The sequence below is a fragment of the Larus michahellis genome, chromosome 2 (genome assembly GCF_964199755.1).
Source record: "Larus michahellis chromosome 2, bLarMic1.1, whole genome shotgun sequence".
NCBI lineage: Eukaryota > Metazoa > Chordata > Aves > Charadriiformes > Laridae > Larus > Larus michahellis.
Genome location: NC_133897.1, coordinates 59,162,430 through 59,182,224, shown reverse-complemented (window position 1 = coordinate 59,182,224; position 19,795 = coordinate 59,162,430). Strand labels below are relative to the sequence as shown.

General features: G+C 39.2%; 1 protein-coding gene across 2 annotated transcripts in view; it reads left to right on the top strand.

Moving 5' to 3' along the window:
* Window positions 1–19,795, top strand: part of TPK1 (thiamin pyrophosphokinase 1) — a 307,503-nt gene that overhangs the window by 57,773 nt on the left and 229,935 nt on the right. For both annotated transcript variants that reach the window (XM_074575637.1, XM_074575638.1), the window contains one exon: window positions 4,819–4,893. In XM_074575637.1, coding sequence (XP_074431738.1) covers window positions 4,819–4,893 — 75 coding nt within the window. The remainder of the gene's footprint in view (window positions 1–4,818; window positions 4,894–19,795) is intronic.

Genomic DNA, 19,795 nt, shown 5'->3' with positions numbered 1-19,795 from the left:
ATAACTTAGGTGGAATTCTTAGAATCACAATTTCAATGCTAATTCTTCTGCAGCAGAAGAAACTTCAACAGCCCCAGCCTGTTGCTGAGCTGTCTTTTATCAGTGTCACTGGTTTGGAATTGTGAAAAAATGCCTTGTCCCTTCCCACATACTCTGACATTTAAGTAGGCAGTGACTGTTCACTTAAAAAATGAATCTGCGGGACAGGAATTTCCTGAATGATGGTAATGGAAACCAAATAACTTCTTTTCTTTTTTTTTTTTTTTCCCATCCTGCAACGTGAGCAGGAGGAAGTTTTCAGTGGGATCATTCCCCGTTTTTCTCTCTCAAAGTTCACTGTATCTTTGGACTCCCATCTATGCGATCAGGAATATGTGTATCCCAAATCTCTGCATTATGTTTCCAAGGGATCTCGGTTAGCATCTTGGATATCTAGATGTATTTCTACCAGGACAGAAATTGTCTCAAAATTTATAACCATCTTCCAATTTGCAACTTGCTAGATCAAATTAATGAAACACCTTATTAATGGTAAAATCCCTCTGCCCCCATACTACCTGCCTCTTTCCTCCTTCTTCCTCTGTACTAAATCTGCCTTGTTTTGAAAGATGCTTGGTAGATCATCAGAAAGGGAAGGAATGGCTCCTCTTCAGGCAAGCAGTAAAACACAAACACCAAACAACAAACCAAAACAGGAATTGCTTAGTGGAAGCCCCTTTCTGTGGTTGAAGCCCTGACTTTGGAGTCATACTTCGTTAGCACCTTGAGGCATGCTGGTATCCTAGCACAGTGTATCCCCTCATCGCGTGTTACAGCTTACATCGTTTCACAAAGACTGGGAATAGCAGTGATCTTTCCCAAAGGCCCTCGTGTTTGAAGCAATGAAAACTTTTTGCCCCCTCAGAAAATTCAATAGCCAGGAACCTCACAGTATACGGAATAACTTGTAGCGATATTATTCTAAAACACTGAAAGGAAACAAAGAAGGGGCATATATTATTTTGTTGGCTACCAGAGAAAAGGTTGTCTTTAAAAATATATATGCCTTTTGCATATGCTTTGTGACAGACGTACAGCCTGAAGACTGGCATGTGACAAGGGGAAATCAATAAAAAAATGCATAATGGTATTATAAATATTTATAGAACAGCTAGATTAGTATAATATGACAGGGAGAAGCCAAGAAGGTTTTTAGAATAGCAAATGTGTGCTCTAAAATATATTGGAATTCTCGTGAGTGAGTTAAAATGGGGTAGAAAGGCATTGCATAGGCTGTCAGAGACGTTTGCAACACCTTGATTAAAGTCCTTTCTAAGCAACCATGAGAAAATTTTCATCAAAGAAGTGCAGCTAAATAAAAGTTGGAAAGCAGAGAAAGGAAAAAACTTTTCAGAAAGGATGAGGTTATTCACTGATGGTCCCAGGGGGACTTGTAGGGACTGTTGATTGATTTGCAGCCTAGGAAAGTAAGGAAATGGTTCTCTGACCATTCTGGCAGAATTAAAATGATCTGGTTTTATCCAAAGACTAGGAATTTTCCAAGTCCACTAAAAGATTTTTTTTTAAACTATATTTTTTTTGCATATAACTGGCTGTTGATGTAGTTGTATGCCTGTTAATACACACGTCTGTAAGTTATGCCTGTAAGACTGCAAGGTTTATAAGCAGCAAATAGGAAAACAAGCAGGTAAGACTGGAGATGAACAAATTTGGTTCCCTAAATGCAAGTAAAAATTTCCTCTAGTCATCTTTCTGTCCTCCTGTCCTGTAGATATTAGGCCTTACAGCATGGCTGATTCCTTTACAAGAGGACTTACACTGTGGAACTTGGCTCCATTCATTCTCTGTGTTGATGTAAACATAAAGAATAAGATAGAGGTTTTGTATGGAGGAATTTATTCTTTTCTGCTTGTGCTGCAGATGGCTGAGTTCACTCAGTCTGCAAAAGTGCAAGAAAAGTACATAATGAAAGAAAATTATACTAAAAATGGAAGAAACTATGCAAGAAACCAACTTACTTGTTCTGCTTCTAACAAAAGGCCAACAAAAGCTTCTTCAGTGGAGACATCCATATCTGGGGATAAGTTATTTTTGCTGCTGAATTCTTGCTTACAGAATTCTCTTTCCCATTAGTCCAAACAGAGCACAATTTTGTTAATGGTTGGGTCAGGGTGCTAATTATCTTTGTGAAAAATGGATGGGCAGACAGTCCAGGAGATAGATGCTTCCTAATTTGTTAAGGGCTTTTAAAGATAAATGGCCTTGAAGTAGATTTGTTTTCAAACGGATAGCCAGTAGAACGCTCGGAGCAGTGGCACAGTGAGCTCTCATCAGTTTTTTTCAGAGTGATGGATGTTACATATTCTGTCCGTTGACGTGGTCTTTGCCATCAGAAGTCCCAATTTATTAATAGTTTTTAGGGCAATAGTTGTAAATTATTGCAGCCCAATTTTATTACTGTTTTACATCTACCAAGGACTGAGCCCTTTGTGCAGCTTTATATTAACTCAGCGAGCACTATTAAAATATTGACATTTAGGCTCATTTTGGTAGCATTAATCATAGCATTTTATCATGCATTAATTGCAGTGGTTTGAAATTACTTGAATGTTCACTTTTCTAAAAGCAAGAGAAACAATAATTTCCATTTCTCCACTTTTTCAACCCATAGCTGCGGTTAAAAAAAACCCACAACCCAAAACACATTAAAAAAATCCTCCTAATTGTGTGGGCTGGGGGCATCTACCTCTTTGCTTCTTTGCAACAACTGAACAAGTAAGAGCCAGCAGCTCTTACAGGCCTCACTGGAAGCTCTTGGAAGTGTCATCTCTGAAAAGCAGCCTCTGAAGTCTTGGTGTGGACACCTACAGCCAGGCCTTGGTTTCAAAAACTTATCTTAAAATATATCAAGAGTCCTCCCGATGTGCAAAAAAAAAAAAAAAAAAAAAAAAAAAAAAGCTAAAAAGCTACTGTGTTTCTATATGCTGATATTGCTTAAGGGTTTAAAACAGATGCAGAAATGCCTTTTGTTATTCACCAGCAGGAACGGGTGTACAGCATTTGTGTCTATTTGTATTATCATATCAGTGAAAGAACCTGTGATGTTTGCTGGCTCACTTCAGTGGAGGGCACCACTAGATGATTATGTTTAATATAAGGAGTTGGCAGCCTTTCTCACTTAACCATCGTTAGGATATCTGCTGCTGAGGTCCCATTTTGCGAGGCAGCTGGAAATTGGCACTTAGTTTGAATGTATTGTTTTCTGCCTTTCTCTCAAAGTTCAAGGACAAGGCAAAACTGTTCAGACTAAGCAAAGACGAAGTTTTTTCTCACTCTGCTTTGTTTAGTTGGTCCCCTGACCCCTCCTTTATTTTCAAAGTAAATTTTTTCCCCTATATATACAGGAATTAAATACAAGTGTGGACCACGTCAGCAAAGATGCAAGTGGAAGACATGTAGGAAGGAACTGGAAAGCACCAGGCAGAAGGCAGCTGTGGTAAACATGTAGACATTTTACTGGAGTAAAAATTATCTAGGTCTTCAGTAGTGTTTCTCTTAAATACTTACAAAGGAAGACAATACTGTTAACTTCTGATTTACAGATAAGGGAATTGAGGCATAGAACGGGTTAGTGGAGAAACCGCAAATCGCTCAAAAGGCAAGATGCAGAATAGTGCAGCCATTCATGATTTTGAAGATTGTCCTCTCCCCACTCCCACCTTAAGATGTTCCTGCACCTTCAGGACTTCCACCATCTGTATTTTCCCTGGTAACATCATATGGCATAAGCCAGAGCATTACCTGTAGCCTTCTGCCTCCTGCTATACTGGATCTGCTCAAAAGCCCCAAAACCTTTTTAGTCATAGAGGTTTTCTTTTTGCAATTACAGTGACTTGACATGACCAAATAATACTTCATTAACCTGGTTGCCTAAGGATATCAAGCTCCAGGGGAAACTTGTATTCCTATGTGATTGGCAAGATAATTAGGAAGTGAAATAATCCAAATCCCAGCACAAGCAACCATCATAAGATATATGTATTTATTCTTTGAAACCAAAGTGTGCCATATCATAAATCCTTGTATTTTAAGGCTTTTATATTTGTAGGTTTATTATCAGCCTTCACAATGGGCATATTGCTAGGGCAGGGGGCTTTAGGAGCCCATTCAGACTGTTGGATCAGTTCAAGCTGCTGGGAAATCTACTGAGATTTTTAGTCTGCGGTATCACCTAGATAACACAGGCTAAAATTCACTTCTGCTTTTACTAGCTTTGATTTTGAGCTCCTTGGACATGGCCTTTCATTCTGTATTTGTAAAGCATCTACCACAATTAGAGCTTCTACGTGATATGAAAACGTAGGCACAGAAGCCACGGATGGTAGCAAGGGTCCTGCATCCACCAGGAGGGTGGAATATTGGACCTAGACGGCTTCATATGGAGTCAGCTACAGCCTTCCCTGTTAAGAGAGGCCAGGGCAAAGCTAATATCAGTAAATGCTGCATCCATTCGGCAGCAGCCAGTGGGAGATTAAATAAGAGACCTGTATAGATGCGGGGTCCTGTTGAGCATGGCCTTCGGTGGGTAAAAGTCACTTATAAATTAAATGTTTAGCAAAATCCTACCAAGTAAAAGTCGTCTAATGAAGTTCTGGCAGCTTCTCTATCTGAAAATGATGAAACCTGAGAAGCAAAGAAACTGGTGGAGTTGCTCTGAGGTGGTTGGACTAAAATTAATATGACAAAAGCAAAATAAAGAAAATAAGGGGGGAAAAAAATCAATATTCTCGCTAATAAGAATCAACATTTGTCTTACAGGAAACCTGAAGTTTTGCCTTCTGATTCTGAACCAGCCTTTCAACAAAGGTCATTTTCATTGTCTGTGGAGCAAAGGTAATAATAACTTACATACATCTTCATTTGCTTATTTACTTAGCTGCTACCCAGCTAATGTACTTCATGTCTGTTGAATTGCAATGTGGCAATTTGCTCTTAACTGGAGCAACCTTCTGGTGAGGGTGTGATTCGGCAGAATGTGTCCCTTGTTGCTGAATGCAGCAAATGAGCTGATTATGCAAATTCTGCATCTCTGCATTGCTTACGTCAGTGGGAACTTTATGGACTGATCTGTGTGAGACTGTAGCTTTTCAGAGGCATCTTAGGAATGATCATTGTTTTGCTGACAAAGTGTAGTAGATCAATGGTGCATTTAAGAGTCCGGAAGCGAGCATTGCTTTAAAGGTCATCAGTGAAATGTGTTAATTTTAATCAAAATAAAATGAGCCATGCAGATACTATGTTGTGAAAGCGATGGAAATTTGCGTGCATGTCAGAAATATGCAAATCAGATTTTACCACTCCTTTGTTGAATATGCACAGTGCTAATCATCATCTCTGGTATGATAGCTGCAGATTTACTGACATTTTGTGCAGATCTATAAATCTTTACAAGCTCGGAGCTATTAGTTCCTCCGGTGCAGATATGTAGTCCTTCAGAAGCTTTCTGACAAACCGCAGGAACTGTCTCTAACTTGTTACCAGGCTGGGAACCTTGCAGAGAGATTCCTCTTAACTGACTGGGGCAGATAGAGCTATTTGATTTCACCATAGGCATAAGGGCTGGCAGGGGGTCGCTGTACGGTTAAAAGGAATTGCAGTAAGGGATGAAGCGGGGAAAGATGTATTCATATCACCTAACTCCAGTAAACGTAAACCAGGTGCCTATATAGGCAGAGAAGTGAGAAAAGGAGGAGAGACTTGCAGGACGATTCCAAGCGTCTGAATGAGCCCTGTACCCCAAACAGGCTCTCTTTCACTTGCAATATCAGCAGGAAATGGCAGCAAGAGATGCTCGGTGGAAGGGCTGCAAGAGTATTCTCTAGATATGATTCTACATGTTTTTTGATTTAAAAAGATGCACTGAAAGACATACTCTGTGTTAAATAATGATGGCAAGGAGGGTAAGTATTTTCATCTTTTCAATACTTTTCCAAGTATTTTCATCATTTCTTTGTGCCACCTTCCCTGTCTTTTGAGGGTTGAGATTAAAAAAGAGAGAGCAAACCAGAGGTGCACAGTTTGGCAGTATTTAGGGTCTTGCAGTACCTTGCACGTGTTGCTTTTGTGCTGTGTTCTGTTAATCAGACTTTTTTTGTCTGTCCTTTGGAATTTTAAGTCTTCCTCTTGCAATCAAACCTGTGCAGGGTAGCCCTTGGGGCATGGAGTGCTTCTTACTGTAACACCAATGGGCCCTTAGCTGTAGTGCTTCAGAGAAGGGTTGGGATAAGAAGTTGAATAAAATTGAGTAGACTACAGACTGTCTTCCTTGAAGACAGTCTTAGGTTTCTGTCCTCTGAGCATAACCGTGATGAAAGTAATTACTGGTGCTGTGAATAGTTTTTCAAAGAGTCTGTGGGAATTATAAGCTGAAGTCCTACTTAAGCTAATAAGACTTTTGCTGTTAGGGTACTTTCAGAAATAGATGGATATTTTCTAAGTAAATGACAGAGGAAGGTGGTGACATAGTGAACCCGAAACGTTTTTTTTTTCAAAACATCTTGGCTTCAGTAAACCGCAGTGAATCCAGGACAAGCTTTTGGCAACTGACAATCCTAGTGTAGGTGTAGTATCCTTCTGTAGGCGTCAGCGGCCTTGTGCCTCCTGGATCCTGCTTCCGAAGGAGTTTCAGCAGAGACACTGTTGCAGAACTAGGAGAACCTGAGGGTTTTGGTATGTAAACTGAAAGAAGGTCTGTAAGAATGCAACATCCTTAGAAACAGTGCTCAATGACTAGCTGTATATGCTTGAGATCTCATAAAGGAGTGGTGAGAAGGAAACAATGGGGCTGTTGATCCAAAGAATGTTGCCAGCTACACAAACTGGGTGGGGAACAACGGAGAAAAAAAATGCAGAAGAAAAAAATGTTAAAATACTGACCGACGTCTCTAAATTAAAGCAGTCTTGGGTGTTATACCAAGTACTGAATCCTGAGACGTGTTATTTTCAAATACGTTGTGTCCTATCAAAGTAACTTGTTTCATTAGCCCTGTCACTTTAGCATCAAGTGAAAAAGAAGGTGTGATGTGATATGTCCTGAGTTTAAAAAAAAAAAAAAAAAAAAAATCACATTGATAAGTGTGGCTATTCTAGGCTAAAATCATCCCAGGTGTAACTCGTCTTGACCTCAAGAAAAAGTGGTTGCAGCTAATTAGCCTTTGTCTTATTACAGACTTGCATGAAATCTATTTTTACTGACATACTTTGAAAAGAACTATTTCAATCTGTCCAAGTTTGCATGAACTTCCTTCCCTGTGCTTTGTGAAGGACATCGAAATCTGATGTCTTCACTTCCAGGGGACAGCTTTTACCACTCTTACCATACAAGCTGGCTAAGTGACAACAGTGAGGTATTATAAGCTAAAGATGACTGTGATTTTAGTCTATTATATTAATTATTGTAGTAAACCAATCTAGAACACTTTCTTTTTGTATTGATTGTAGTCATATAGTATTAGTGCTCTCCTAAAGGTGGAATGGATGAAATGCTGGAGAAGGAATACTTTGCAAAAGCACAAAGAAGAATAACATGGCAGAAAACACTGGTAGTTCACTGAAGGATTTATTTGGTTGGGTATAGTAGAAAGGGGACAAGCCACATGGCAAAAGAAATTGAAGAGAAGAGACAGTAAAGGGGAACAGGTATGGGAAAAAGGTCTCACGATAAGTGAAGCTGATACAAAGAGACTGAGTATGGGAAGGTGAGGTGGATACAGAGGGTTGGGAATACACTGAGTAATCACAAGGCTGGGAACAGTCAAATCCATCAAAAGTGCTCTGACTGTAGCTGTTACTGCAGCCATTTTCACTAGTGGAAGCTGTACGGCTTCCCTCACCGTCCTTATCCTAATGGTGGAAAATATGTGGAAGAGACAGGGCCCTGCTTTTTTCAGAGCCGTGTGCTTTTGTGTCTGGGTGGTTCCTGTAAGACTGGATCCAGTAGGGCCTTACCTTAACCCTGTCACGCATCCTAAATTCCTTGTATTTCAGTGATGTTTCTAGCTCCTGTTTTGAATCCTGTTTACCAAAAAGAAAAATGGTAGGAGAAAAAATTCCAGCTTACATTAGTCTCTGGTGATGCTTTGCAAATGGTTTCAAATGTAAATATATCTTTAACAGAAATGACTGTGAGTTGAAGGTCTGAAGGCTCTCTCTATGTTATGTTTGAAAAGCATGCAGGCCTCTGTTTTACTGCCTGAAAACAGAAGAGGCTTTTCAGAGAGTAAAAGAAAGTTATTGAGATTTGGATTCTGCACTTCAAAATCTCTTTAATCAGAAATTCAATTACTTACTTATTCCAAGAATTACAGAAATGTCGAGCGATTGCAAGAGCTTGTTTTTTTGGTGTCTCCCTAGTGAAGTACCAGGAAAGGTGAAGAATTATTGCAGTGCTAAGAAATTACCTGTGTAAAATTTTTTCAAATTCAGGCTCTGAAAATTGCTTCTTGTTTCTGAAAACGTTGCCCTCACAAGCTGTAGTACTCAAATGATCCAGAATTGTCTGCATGTCATCACTTGATGGTAGCATGCTAAATGGCTGTGCATTGTACTTTCCGTGTTGACAACGACAGCTACAAAGAGCAAGAAGTTATGCTCTGCAAAATAACATTATTGTTTCGAGAATCAGGGTAAAATGGCAACATTCCACAGGATTCTGATGAAGTTCCCATCAGTGCTGTATTTCTGGGAATGGCAGGTTTGTTGTTAAATAGCATCTTCGGATTAGCTAGGGGAGAAAGACTATTACAATAGGTTTTTTCCTTTCGGTTCCATTTAACTTCTGGCTGGCTGTTCTTATATCCATGGCTTTACTGATAAATGCAGTTGCAGAATTGAACTATTGGTTAATGCAGTCCTGCTTGGCTGAAGAGGAAGACTATTACACTTGTGCTTTATGGTAAGAAAACATTTGCATGGGTGGTCGTGATGTGTTAGCCACCTTGCCTTCCTCAAAAGGATTGTGATCTTTTTCCGCAAATAAAGCTTTCTGCAAAATCCTTAAATCAAACAGATCAAGTTGAACTACTTTAAATATTAGCCGTTCATACTATCAAATGTCTCTGGCTGATGTACTAGAATAAACTACCAACATCCTTTTGGAACAGGCTGACTAAATCCCAACTTCTGGGATGTGTATTTAATTATTGGACAAGCGGATGGGAAGGAGACATTATTGTATCAATCTTTTCTGGTTTAAAATCTATGAGACTGGGATGCAAAGATGTCTGTCCTTCAGGAGTATTTCCCTAAATAGTCTTTCATGGACCATTCCTTTCAGTTAAGGAATTTGGGCTCTAGCTATCTCTCCTTATTAAGCTTCTCTATAGGCATAGTATGTAGGCATTTTATGACACTTCGTAGATCTTGACCACAGAGGAACGCCAAAAAGAGGAAAAACTTGTGGCTCACCCTAGAGATTTCAGCATTGTGGTTTTGGCGGTCTTTATACTGAGATAGCAGGAAGCAGACTTCTACAGCAGCAGTGTAATATACCCAAATCCAAACTTGTGTTAGATTGTCTTCATGTAAACCCTATTTTCTTACACTACATCTGTTGTGATTGCTTATCCATAAATTGAGTTTTTCAAGTTTCCATCTCTATCAATAACCATTTTACAACAATCCAAGTGTCTATTGGATTTTAAACAGCATCTTGAATGTGAGGCAACTTTCCCGACAGGGTCAGCCTACTGTTTGGTGAAAATGCTGCTAATGAATGGATTGTTAGCACCTGGAGGTGACTACGAATTACAAAATACCTCCTCTTCCTGAGTAATCAAGTAAGGAAAGGTGCTAATTTGTATCATGGATTTTAGAGTCATCTGTCTTTGAACACCACATGCTTCCTTGCATGTTATGTTCCATATGCTTTTGTCTGCAATATAACTGGTGAGTGATATTTTGAAAGTCTTCCATTGAGGTCCAAGAGCTGTGTATAAAGGCAAATAAGATGTAAATACAAGCAGCAGTGCAAAGCTCAGGTAAATATACTCAGGTAACAGATTAGTTGGAACAGTTTGAAGGTCTCATAGCAGAGAAAAGGATATTGTAGTTTGATAACAGGAGGGAAATAACCTGACTCTTCTTGGTGCCATTTTTTCTTCTCCTTGATTGATACCTCTTCCTCCATTGTCTTCAGTGGTTGAACTCACCTACACTTCTGGAATTATTGGTATATACAGCCATTCACTTGCCCTCTTGCCTGTCAGCAATGAAGAACTTGCCTTGTTGGCATATGCTGCGCTTTTTTCTCACCTTTTATTTTCATTTCTAGCTGAACTACTTGTAATATATCTCAGATTTGTACTAGACCCAGAATTGGCAGCTGGCATAAAACTTGAGTGAATTTAGAGCAGCTGCTATTAATAAATAGGAAAATGTTCATAAAAATGGTGATTGGGATGTCGCATGGACTTGTATGCTTTATTGCACTTTCCAGCAGGCGTCCAGACTAGTAGTAACTCTTACTGCTGGCCTCCGCTAAACTACTCTGTTCTCCCCTGAGTAATATTAGACTCCTGATAAGTCAACAATGAAGTTCATTTTTACGCATTTGAATCAAAACAGGAACATAATTTCTAGTTTGTATTTAGTAACTTAAATTTGCTGTTCTGTGCCACTCAATTTAGATTTAAAAAACAATTTTTTACAGTGGTGTGCTTGTTGTTGGACTGCATGCAATGAGTTAATGTCCTTCAACTACAGGAGTGTGAGAGAAGTGATTTCAAGTGTTCTTGAGAGTAGAGGATCTACAATATACTTTAGGAACAGGAAAATCTGGCCCTGTTCAGGGCTGGCTAACACCATGCTTTAAGCTTGAACACTAAGTAATATCTAGATCTTAGAACATGCAGTAGTTTGCACTAGCAGGGATTTGGGGAATAAAGTTCTTCTAGACGAAGCTTTGCCCATGACTCAGTGTGTAAGCTTGACCTCTAACAGATTTTCAATGGTGACATGGAGGTTTACATTTGTCTTCATACAACTAAGCTTAAAACTCGAGAGAGATGGTAAAATTCTCCCATTTGTGACACATATATTGTTAGGGCCTTTTTGCTCTGGAATCAGGTCTCTCCAGAAGTAGCCTAGGTGTGTGGACATTTTGAAAAGTAAGTCTCACTGATTTTTGTGGATTTTTAGGTAGTTACAGGCAAAGCTGAGAACAGAGCTAATCTTCCAGACCTTTTGCCCGATTCAAGTTTCCTTACCATAGTAGTAGCTGTGATAGAACTGAGGTCTTTAAATACAATTTGAGATGTACTAAGCTGCTTTTTTTTTTTTTTTGTGTTGATTTTAATTCTCTGCAAATCCAGCAGCAGGAAATTCTGAGATCTAAAAGGAATTTTTATTTGTTTAATGGATTTGAGATTTTGTTTGAAAAAAAAAAAAAAAAGAGTAATTAAGATTCCCCTCTGTGATGCTTTGAAAAGCTGAACCCTGCTGAGCTGAAGTTCAGAGTAACAGAACAATAGAGAATTACTTTGAAGTACTAGTGAAAAGCATAACAGATTATTACAGCACAAGAAAAAAAAAAAGGGTTGTTACTACAGTGCTTTTTTTGTATTGAGCTGGAATGCAAATCCCGTTAGGGGAGTTCTATTGTCACAAGATTTGCTATATAGAAGCCTTTGATAGCATCATCCTATATATCTTGTTACCATGATGTTTCCCAGAGGATGGTAGAAAGAAGGACCTTTGGGAAATACTGTCAAGAGGATACTTTAGAGCAGCCCAAGCAAAAAGGGAAGCATAAGGCCATAGAAAAAAAGAAGATTAATAGCTCATTTTGTTAGTGATTTAACAAGAGAAAGGGTCCTGGGAATGAACCCAGAGAGCAGGGGTGAATGTGTGAGGTTAGCGTAAGAAAGACCTGTGACAGAAAAGGGCAGATTCTCAGTCCCATAAAGGGAACACTTGGATTTTCACTGCCTCAGGCTACGCAGTGAGAAGTGTTTAAAAAGATTGTTTCTCTGGGAGTCGCTACAAGGGAAAGGTATTATATTCATAGCTAGAGTTTAGCATGAATCTTCTACTAGCGTGAAGGTGTAAGGTTATGTAAAAGATGGATGATATCTACGGTTGCTGTTGTCACTGTCTGTGATGGCCTTTGGATCAAACCACTGTTCTATAGTCTTCCTTTTTCTCTTACTCTAGGGTTGCCTTGGTGCAGAGAAACCTTTTTTAAAATTATTTTTTTTACTTTTAAATTTTTTTAAAAAACGCCTATGTTGATACAAACACCTCACCATTAATCTTGGTCCAGAGTTTATTTCAAATGGTGACTGATTTTTAAAAGTGGATCTCTTCTTTTTAATTTACTTAAATCTAGTTATGTTTCCAGCTTTTGAATATTAGAAGTTTTTGATTACTTTATTACCATGATTGTAATAATGAGTAACACAGCCAGTGAACAGTTTAACTCTTCTATAATAAGTCAAGACTATGCTAGTATTTATTGGCTACGTGGCTGATGGAGTGTTCACCATCCTCCGTCTTCAGTGCCTGAAAGGACATCAGTTGTTCAAGAACATGGATGTTGGATTGTTGGTTTTCTCATCTAAATGATTTACGTACTGTCCTGGGCTCACTCATATTATCGAGTATTAAAATTGAACTTTAAATTAATGTAAGTCAGAAAATAGTTAACTTTTCTGCTCTGCTCTATTCATTGCCTCTGTTCTTTTGTACAGGTGTGCTGTTTTGTTAGATTATAGCAGTACATAATTATAATACCAAAAATACTATGTGCATTTACATTTGAAAACAGATAGTGGGATATTTTTTTTTTTATAATGTGTAATTGGTTAGATATCTTGTCACATGACATACCATAGAAGTTCTAAAATGATTGATGGACTTGTGTCAAAGGTGTCAAAGCTAGCTTTCTCTCTCATCCTTTCTTTTTTTGTTAACTGCCTTCTATAGCGTCACTAATTCTAAGCTTCTTTAATGTATTTTGGTGTTATGTTTTTCAGAATGTTGTCTGTGTGGTATGCATGCACATGTGTTGTGTTTGAGTTTGGGATCATGATGGTGTTTATTCCTAGGCAAAGACCAGAGTTTTTCAAGAGTTACTGGAGATCTGGGCTCCTCACTTTATGTACCTAGTCAGAGACACTAAGAGTTTTAGTAAGAAGAAAATAGTTCCTATTGATACCAAGTAAACAGTTAAGTCTGACTTCATGGGGGTTATTCTTATGCTTGACATACCAAAAGTAAATGATCAGGTACTTTGCTGGATTTGGTATGAACTGCATCTTGTTGGGATGAACCAAAGGAGCTATGTACGGTGTTAATTATATTACCTGAGCATGACAGATTATAAGAAAGATTTGAGGATTTTATGAATTTATTTTAGGTTGTTTCCTCTGTTAATGTATGGGATAGAGCATGGATGTTCAGCTGTTGAACATCCATATTAGTTGAACAATTCCATATTAGAACTTTGGAGTAGGGTTGGGGTTTTTGACTTGTTTATTTCTGTTTGCATCAAAGATTTGCTTATCTAAATGGATGAAGCTCTGTTGAGTTTGATTCAGTTTCACGTATTTACACCATCCAAAAACTTAGCACATAAAAATAGAACACCTTTTCTCTCACAAGTTAACTCTTTATCTAATACACTGAGGGTACATGGTGACATACAGGAGCCTGACTTCAGTTTTATTGACAGTGAATCACATTGGAGCAGAAAGAAAACATTTGTCATAGGTTTTTCATTCTGAAAAATTCCATTGACCTCAGAAATATCAGGGACAACCAATAATTTTTAGAAGTGTTTTATTATCATCTTCCATTGTTGGAAGCTTTATGACTAGGAGCTTGATGTAAAGGCTCTTGATGTCAATATTCCTTCAGTTACTTTGAATTAATTTGGTTCAGACCTTCATAAAAATCTTGCTTTAAAACTGTTTTCACTGAAATAATGTTTAACATTAACTTAGATGACCTGGATACGGTATTGTTAGCAGCACAAGAATGATGGTTGGTTCAATGTAAGCTGCATTAGCACTGAAGTAATTCGTGCTGTAGAGTATGAATATTATTCTGTTGGAGTTTATTTTTCAAAATCCCAGCTGCTTTGAACTTCAAAGCCTTGCTGTTTGTGTTCAGATCCCAGGCTGTGGCTCCTTGGGACTTCTGTTTCTGGTAACATGAGTTGTTCAGCAGGTAACTAAGTTTTTGCTTATTTCTGAACACGCACTTTATTTCAACCTTTGTCATGTTACCTGCATCAAGCACTTTGCTTTAGCTCCTAGCTTCTGGTAGTGCATAGTATTAGCTTGGTGTTTATGAGATTTAATAAGCTATGAATAATTGATAGTCAGGTTAGATTAGATGGTAAAGTCTAGAACGTCACTCTTGAAATGTGTTTCATTTGAAGAGGAATGGAGAAAGAGGGACTGATTAGACTTTGCGAACTTTTGACGTGGCCCCAAGTATTTTGAAGTTAAAGAACTGGAGAGGCTCAGAGTGCATCTAGACTGCTCTGTTGGGTAACATTAGTGGCTAAGAGAGAGCACACATTTGTAATATGCTGTCACACTGACTTAAAATTAATTTGGGGCTATGCCAATTCTACACTTAAACAATAATCTTAAGATTTTTACAAAGGATTTTTAATAAGTTATTTAGCCTATGAAAAGATAGGTTCACCTAGAGCAGGTTAGGTGGGTTTTGAATATCTCCAGCGAAGGAGACTCCACCACCTCTCTGGGCAGCCTGTTCCAGTGCTCTGTTACCCTCAAAGTAAAGAAGTTTTTCCTCATGTTGGGAGGGAATTTCCTGTGTTCCAGCTTGTGCCTGTTGCCCCTTGTCCTGTCACTGGGCACCACTGAAAAGAGTCTGGCCCCATCCTCCTGACACCTGCCCTCTAGATATTTATAAGCATTGATGAGATCCCCTCTCAGTTTTCTTTTCTCCGGGCTAAACAAACCCAGGTCAGCCTTTCCTCATAAGAGAGGTGCTCCAGCCCCTTGATCATCTTTGTGGCCCTCTGCTGGACTCCTTCCACTACTTGCCTGTCTTTCTTGAACTGAGGAGCCCCGAACTGGACACATTACTCCAGATGCGGTTTTACTAGGGCAGAGTAGTGGGGGAGGATGACTTCCCTCGACCTGCTGGCTACACTCTTTTTAATGTGCCTTAGGAGACCGTTGGCTTTCTTGGCCACAAGGGCGCATTGCTGGCTCGTGGTCAACTTATCCACCAGAACAACACAGGTCAGCCCCTAACCTGTACTGATGCATGGGCTTATTCCTGGGTGCAGAACCCTACACTTGCCTTTGTTGAACTTCATAAGTTTCCTCTCTGCCCAACTCTCCAGCCTGTCCAGGTCTCACTGCATGGCAGCATAGCCTTCTGGTGTGTCCGCCACTCCTCCTGGTTTTGTATCATCAGCAAACTGGCTGAGGATATACTCTTTACCCTCATTCAGATCATTAGTGAATGTGTAATGAATGTGTTGAACAGGTCTGGATGCAGTACTGACCCCTGGGGAACACCGGTAGCTACAGGCCTCCATCTGGACTCTGCACCATTGATCACAACCCTCTGAGCTCTGCCATTCGGCCAGTTCTCAATCCACCTCGCTGTCCTCTCATCTAACCCATGCTTTCTAAGCTTACCTATGAGGATGTTATGGGAGGTGGTGTCAAAGCGTTGCTGAAGTCAAGGCAGACAACATCCATTGCTCTCCCCTCATCTACCCACCCAGTCGTGCCATCGTAGAATCCGAAGATCCTTCCATAGATCCTTCCAAAAGAAAGAGACTTTGATGATCTTTTGGTTTTGATTGCCCAATTTGACATCTTAAATGGGCTCTGGCTTTCAGGGGACTCTGACTCTCCCTCTAAAATACATCCCAGCCTTTTCTTTTACCGACCTAGGACTGGGAGAGAATCTGAGCACTGAGTATCTGAGGCATGCAGTCATGCAGCAATTCTTAACAGGTTGGCCTATGTTTCATCTTGATTTAAAACCACTGAAACACTGAATGTTTGAACAGTCCACGTACTGTCTTGACATCTTATCCAAGATAAAGGGAATGAGAATTATACTTTTTATTCCTAGGAGGAAAAATATTAAGTCCCTTACTCTTCAGGCAGTGCATGACTGTGAAAAAACCCTTACAAAGCAGCAATGCGGTATATTCTCTCAATCTGTAAAATCTACAAGTTTAGAATTTTCGAGTCAGGAGTGGAATTTTCTAGATAGGTCTACATCAGAGAAGAAACACTGAAATCATGTCTCTCTAATTTTCGTAGCTATTTTTTACTATCCCAGTTTGAGTAAATGTTGCTCCTGTTCTTTCCAGATGATAATGAGGCAAATGATGGAATTGGTGTTCTTTTCACAAGGTGTGGAAAATCATGTCCTCTGTGGCAGATGCTGCATTCAAAGGAGCCTGTGTGGTCATTCAGACTGAGACCTTTTCATGGTAGAAAGATGTGAAGTAATTACAGATCAGGAATATGATTTTTTTTTTATGAGGTTTCTAGAGAAAGTGATTAATATCAGCAAAATGTCCTCAAGAAGTCACAACATACGATCATTGCCAAATGAGTTGACCTGAGTGTGACACAGATCGTGTGTCAACTCTGTTTAGCTGAGCTATGTAATCATTTTGACAAACAGCAAGGCTGTTATGTGATATCAAAAGGTGTATTTAATTGCATGAAAGGCTTTAGACCATCAGAAGAAGCTTCTGCCAGGAATAGTAGTCTCACCAAGAACCTTGAGCCTGTTGAACTCTCTGAATATCTTACAGAACTGTCTGGTTTGGTTCACACTATTTACCTGCCTGTTTTTCATAGTCAAAGGAAGTTTGTATTTTGGAGACTGGGCTTCTTGGTTTGTTTTTCGAAGTTGGATAAATGTTTCAAAAGTTACGCTGGGAAAGGAGAGTGAGCAAAGACATGGGCAGAGAGAAAGGGAGAGGAATATGCCACAGTACACAGAGCATTACTGTATAATCCATACCTTTTAGGAAATAAGATTAGGTCAGGCAAAGAGGGATTACAACCAATTTTAATTCCTGGGAATATCAACATGTTATGGAAGCAGACTGGTCCTTCCAATTTGTCTATACATTGTCCTTGGTGTAATATAAAAAACCGTGATATTAGATAGTTTGGCCGCAGTCTCCCTTTTGTGAATCTGTCTCTCCCTCTGCTTCCTGAAAGAGAAGACAAAGCGTAAGAGGGTGGATGAGACAGCAAATGTCCACTAAGTGTCATGCTGACAAGGTTTCAAATTGCACTTCCCATTTTGCTTAAGTAATAATTCACTGAGTCTGCCAGTTATATCTCGCTTAACTTGGGGACATTTAGCTGGAGTTTCTTATTTTCTTATGTTGGTACCAGTGTTTTCTTCTTAGTCAATGGACAGAGATCTGAGTTGTCTTCTGGGTCTCTACAGAAATGTAGATATATCTGCTAGGTACCTAAAACTGAGGAGGTGGGGAAGGCTGAATAGCAGCCCAAAGGTGAGGTTATTTTCTCTGCTGTTTCCTTGGCCAGTTTATTGCAAAACCAAGAGGCAAGTGAATCTTGTGCCAGCTGGTATCTACAGTTAATCTGCTTTATTTAGTCTCAGTATTATCTGTCTTCTACCTCAAGTCTTTTCAACTAGCCATCTCAAATCTTCTTCTATTTAGCAACGAGGGAAGGATAATGAGGTTAAAACCCTAGAGGCTGCAAACCTGTCATCTCATTTTGAACTTGCCTTGGTTGTCGTTTTCCTTGACCACCTCTTTTTTTTTTTTTGTAGGCCTCTGCACCTTTGTCATAGAGCAACACTCTCATTAGAACTTTGTAAAACCCAGATACATATTAACAAGGCATCTGAAGTTGACCTTTTGTCTGGCAGGGAGATTGCCGGTTCTCTTGGCAGTGATTTGTGAAGTTTGCTTTCCTCAGTGAATTTAAGATCAGTTTAGTATTTAAGCTTACTTCTAAATCATGCATTTAATTTTATTGCTTTTTCTTTAGATCTATAGATTTGAGTGAGCGTTAATGCATCAGTCGTATTTCATTCAGTGATTATAGTTCTTGGTATCCTTTGTATTCACCTTCTAGAAATGCTTTGGCAGCAGAAATGACTATGCGAAAATGTATAAGAAAGTGTAGAAATAATAAATGCACTATCAATTTGGCTGACGCAGTTCAACATTTTAAGTTTTGTTTGTGACCTACTGTTCCTCTATGGCCATTTAAATATACATATGAAGTGTCTTTTTTCAAAATGTGCAGGACAATAGGTAGGCTCTAGTGTTATTAGCTTAATAAATCTTTACTAAAAGAGGTTTCTCTTATATTGCAAGTGCATGCCGCTGCTGTTCTCATTTAGATATTAAAGTTAGAGGTGTGCAAAATTTCTTCAAGTTTGCCGCAAGTCTTTTTTTTGGTTTTGGTTTTTGGTTTTTTTTTTTGGTAAGTGTGCCGTCTTATCCCTTCTGGGACTGCTCAAAATAACATGAATAACTGCACGTTGAACCTTTGTCCCTGCTGATGCAGTAGCATCACATTGTTGAGGGCATTTCTTTATCAAGGGAATGCAGGATGCTGTAGTTGATAACCCACCTTGCTAGACATAAAAGGTTGGGAAAAAAGGATTTTGAAGATGGTTTGGGGCAACAAATTTGATTTACATTTTATGTGTAACGTTTGACTATAGTAAAGAAGTATCCAGCTCGTTTCCAGCTGCAGAAGAATGGCACAATCATTGCCTGCAAACTGAATGCACTGCTAAAAAGAAGCTGTAAAAGATTTTGTTTGGAATGTTTTGGGGGTGTTTTTAAGCCTGATAATCTTCTTATTCCTATGTTCTTTGTGATCCTGTGTTTTATAAAAGAAGAATATCACTATTTTCTTGAATTAGTGTGGTTGGTTGAAGCAACTCAAGCTTAATGATGTGGGGTTTTTTCATTCATAGACACAGTTGTTAAGCCTGTAAAAGAGGAACTTGTGTGGACGTTCTTTTTTCTTACCGAGACTGCAAGACCACTGTAGACATTCAGGTGAGAGGCAGAAGTGCGCGTTACGCACTAGTAGATAGTGGATATCAGTGGATCTGGTGATTTCATGCTGAAGTTATCAGAATTACAGAGAATGGTAAGAAATAATGCTGTGATTAGAGACAAAACGACTCTGATACAGGCTGGAGATTTTTTTAGCTTTGGTTTGGGAAACCAAGTACATTTCCCCTTTTCACTTTTCCTCTGTGTGGAGAGGTCAGAAGCCATTTCAGTGTCTGCTCTCTTGGGAGTTGCAGTGATTTCTTTTTCTACGATCACTTAGGAGCTATTGACCTTGCCCCAGGGAATCTAGAAAAAGTAGGATATGAAAGTGGGACACAGACAGATTTGCATCAGTGCAGTGAGTCCTTCCCTGACATCTCTGTGGAAGAATTTTTCTTCTCGGTCCAAATATGGATGAGTGATTCTCTAGCCACGTGTTTCTACAGAAGGTCACTTAAGAGTTTTTTTCTAGGTCAGGAGGTGTTTCTGGTTCTCACATCATACCTGACTTTCTATTTAGAAACCACTACCAGAATGAGATTGGTGTTTGAAATTGATGTACTGCAAGTACGTCCCCTATCTGTGATATTTCTGAAGTGCTAAATGTTTCCACATCCTGAGGGAAACAGTAGGAAGGAGCATCTGGCACCACAGCCAAGTTTCAGACATATGTGTTCTGAGCAACCAATACTGTGATGACATGAATGTTAAACCACTTCT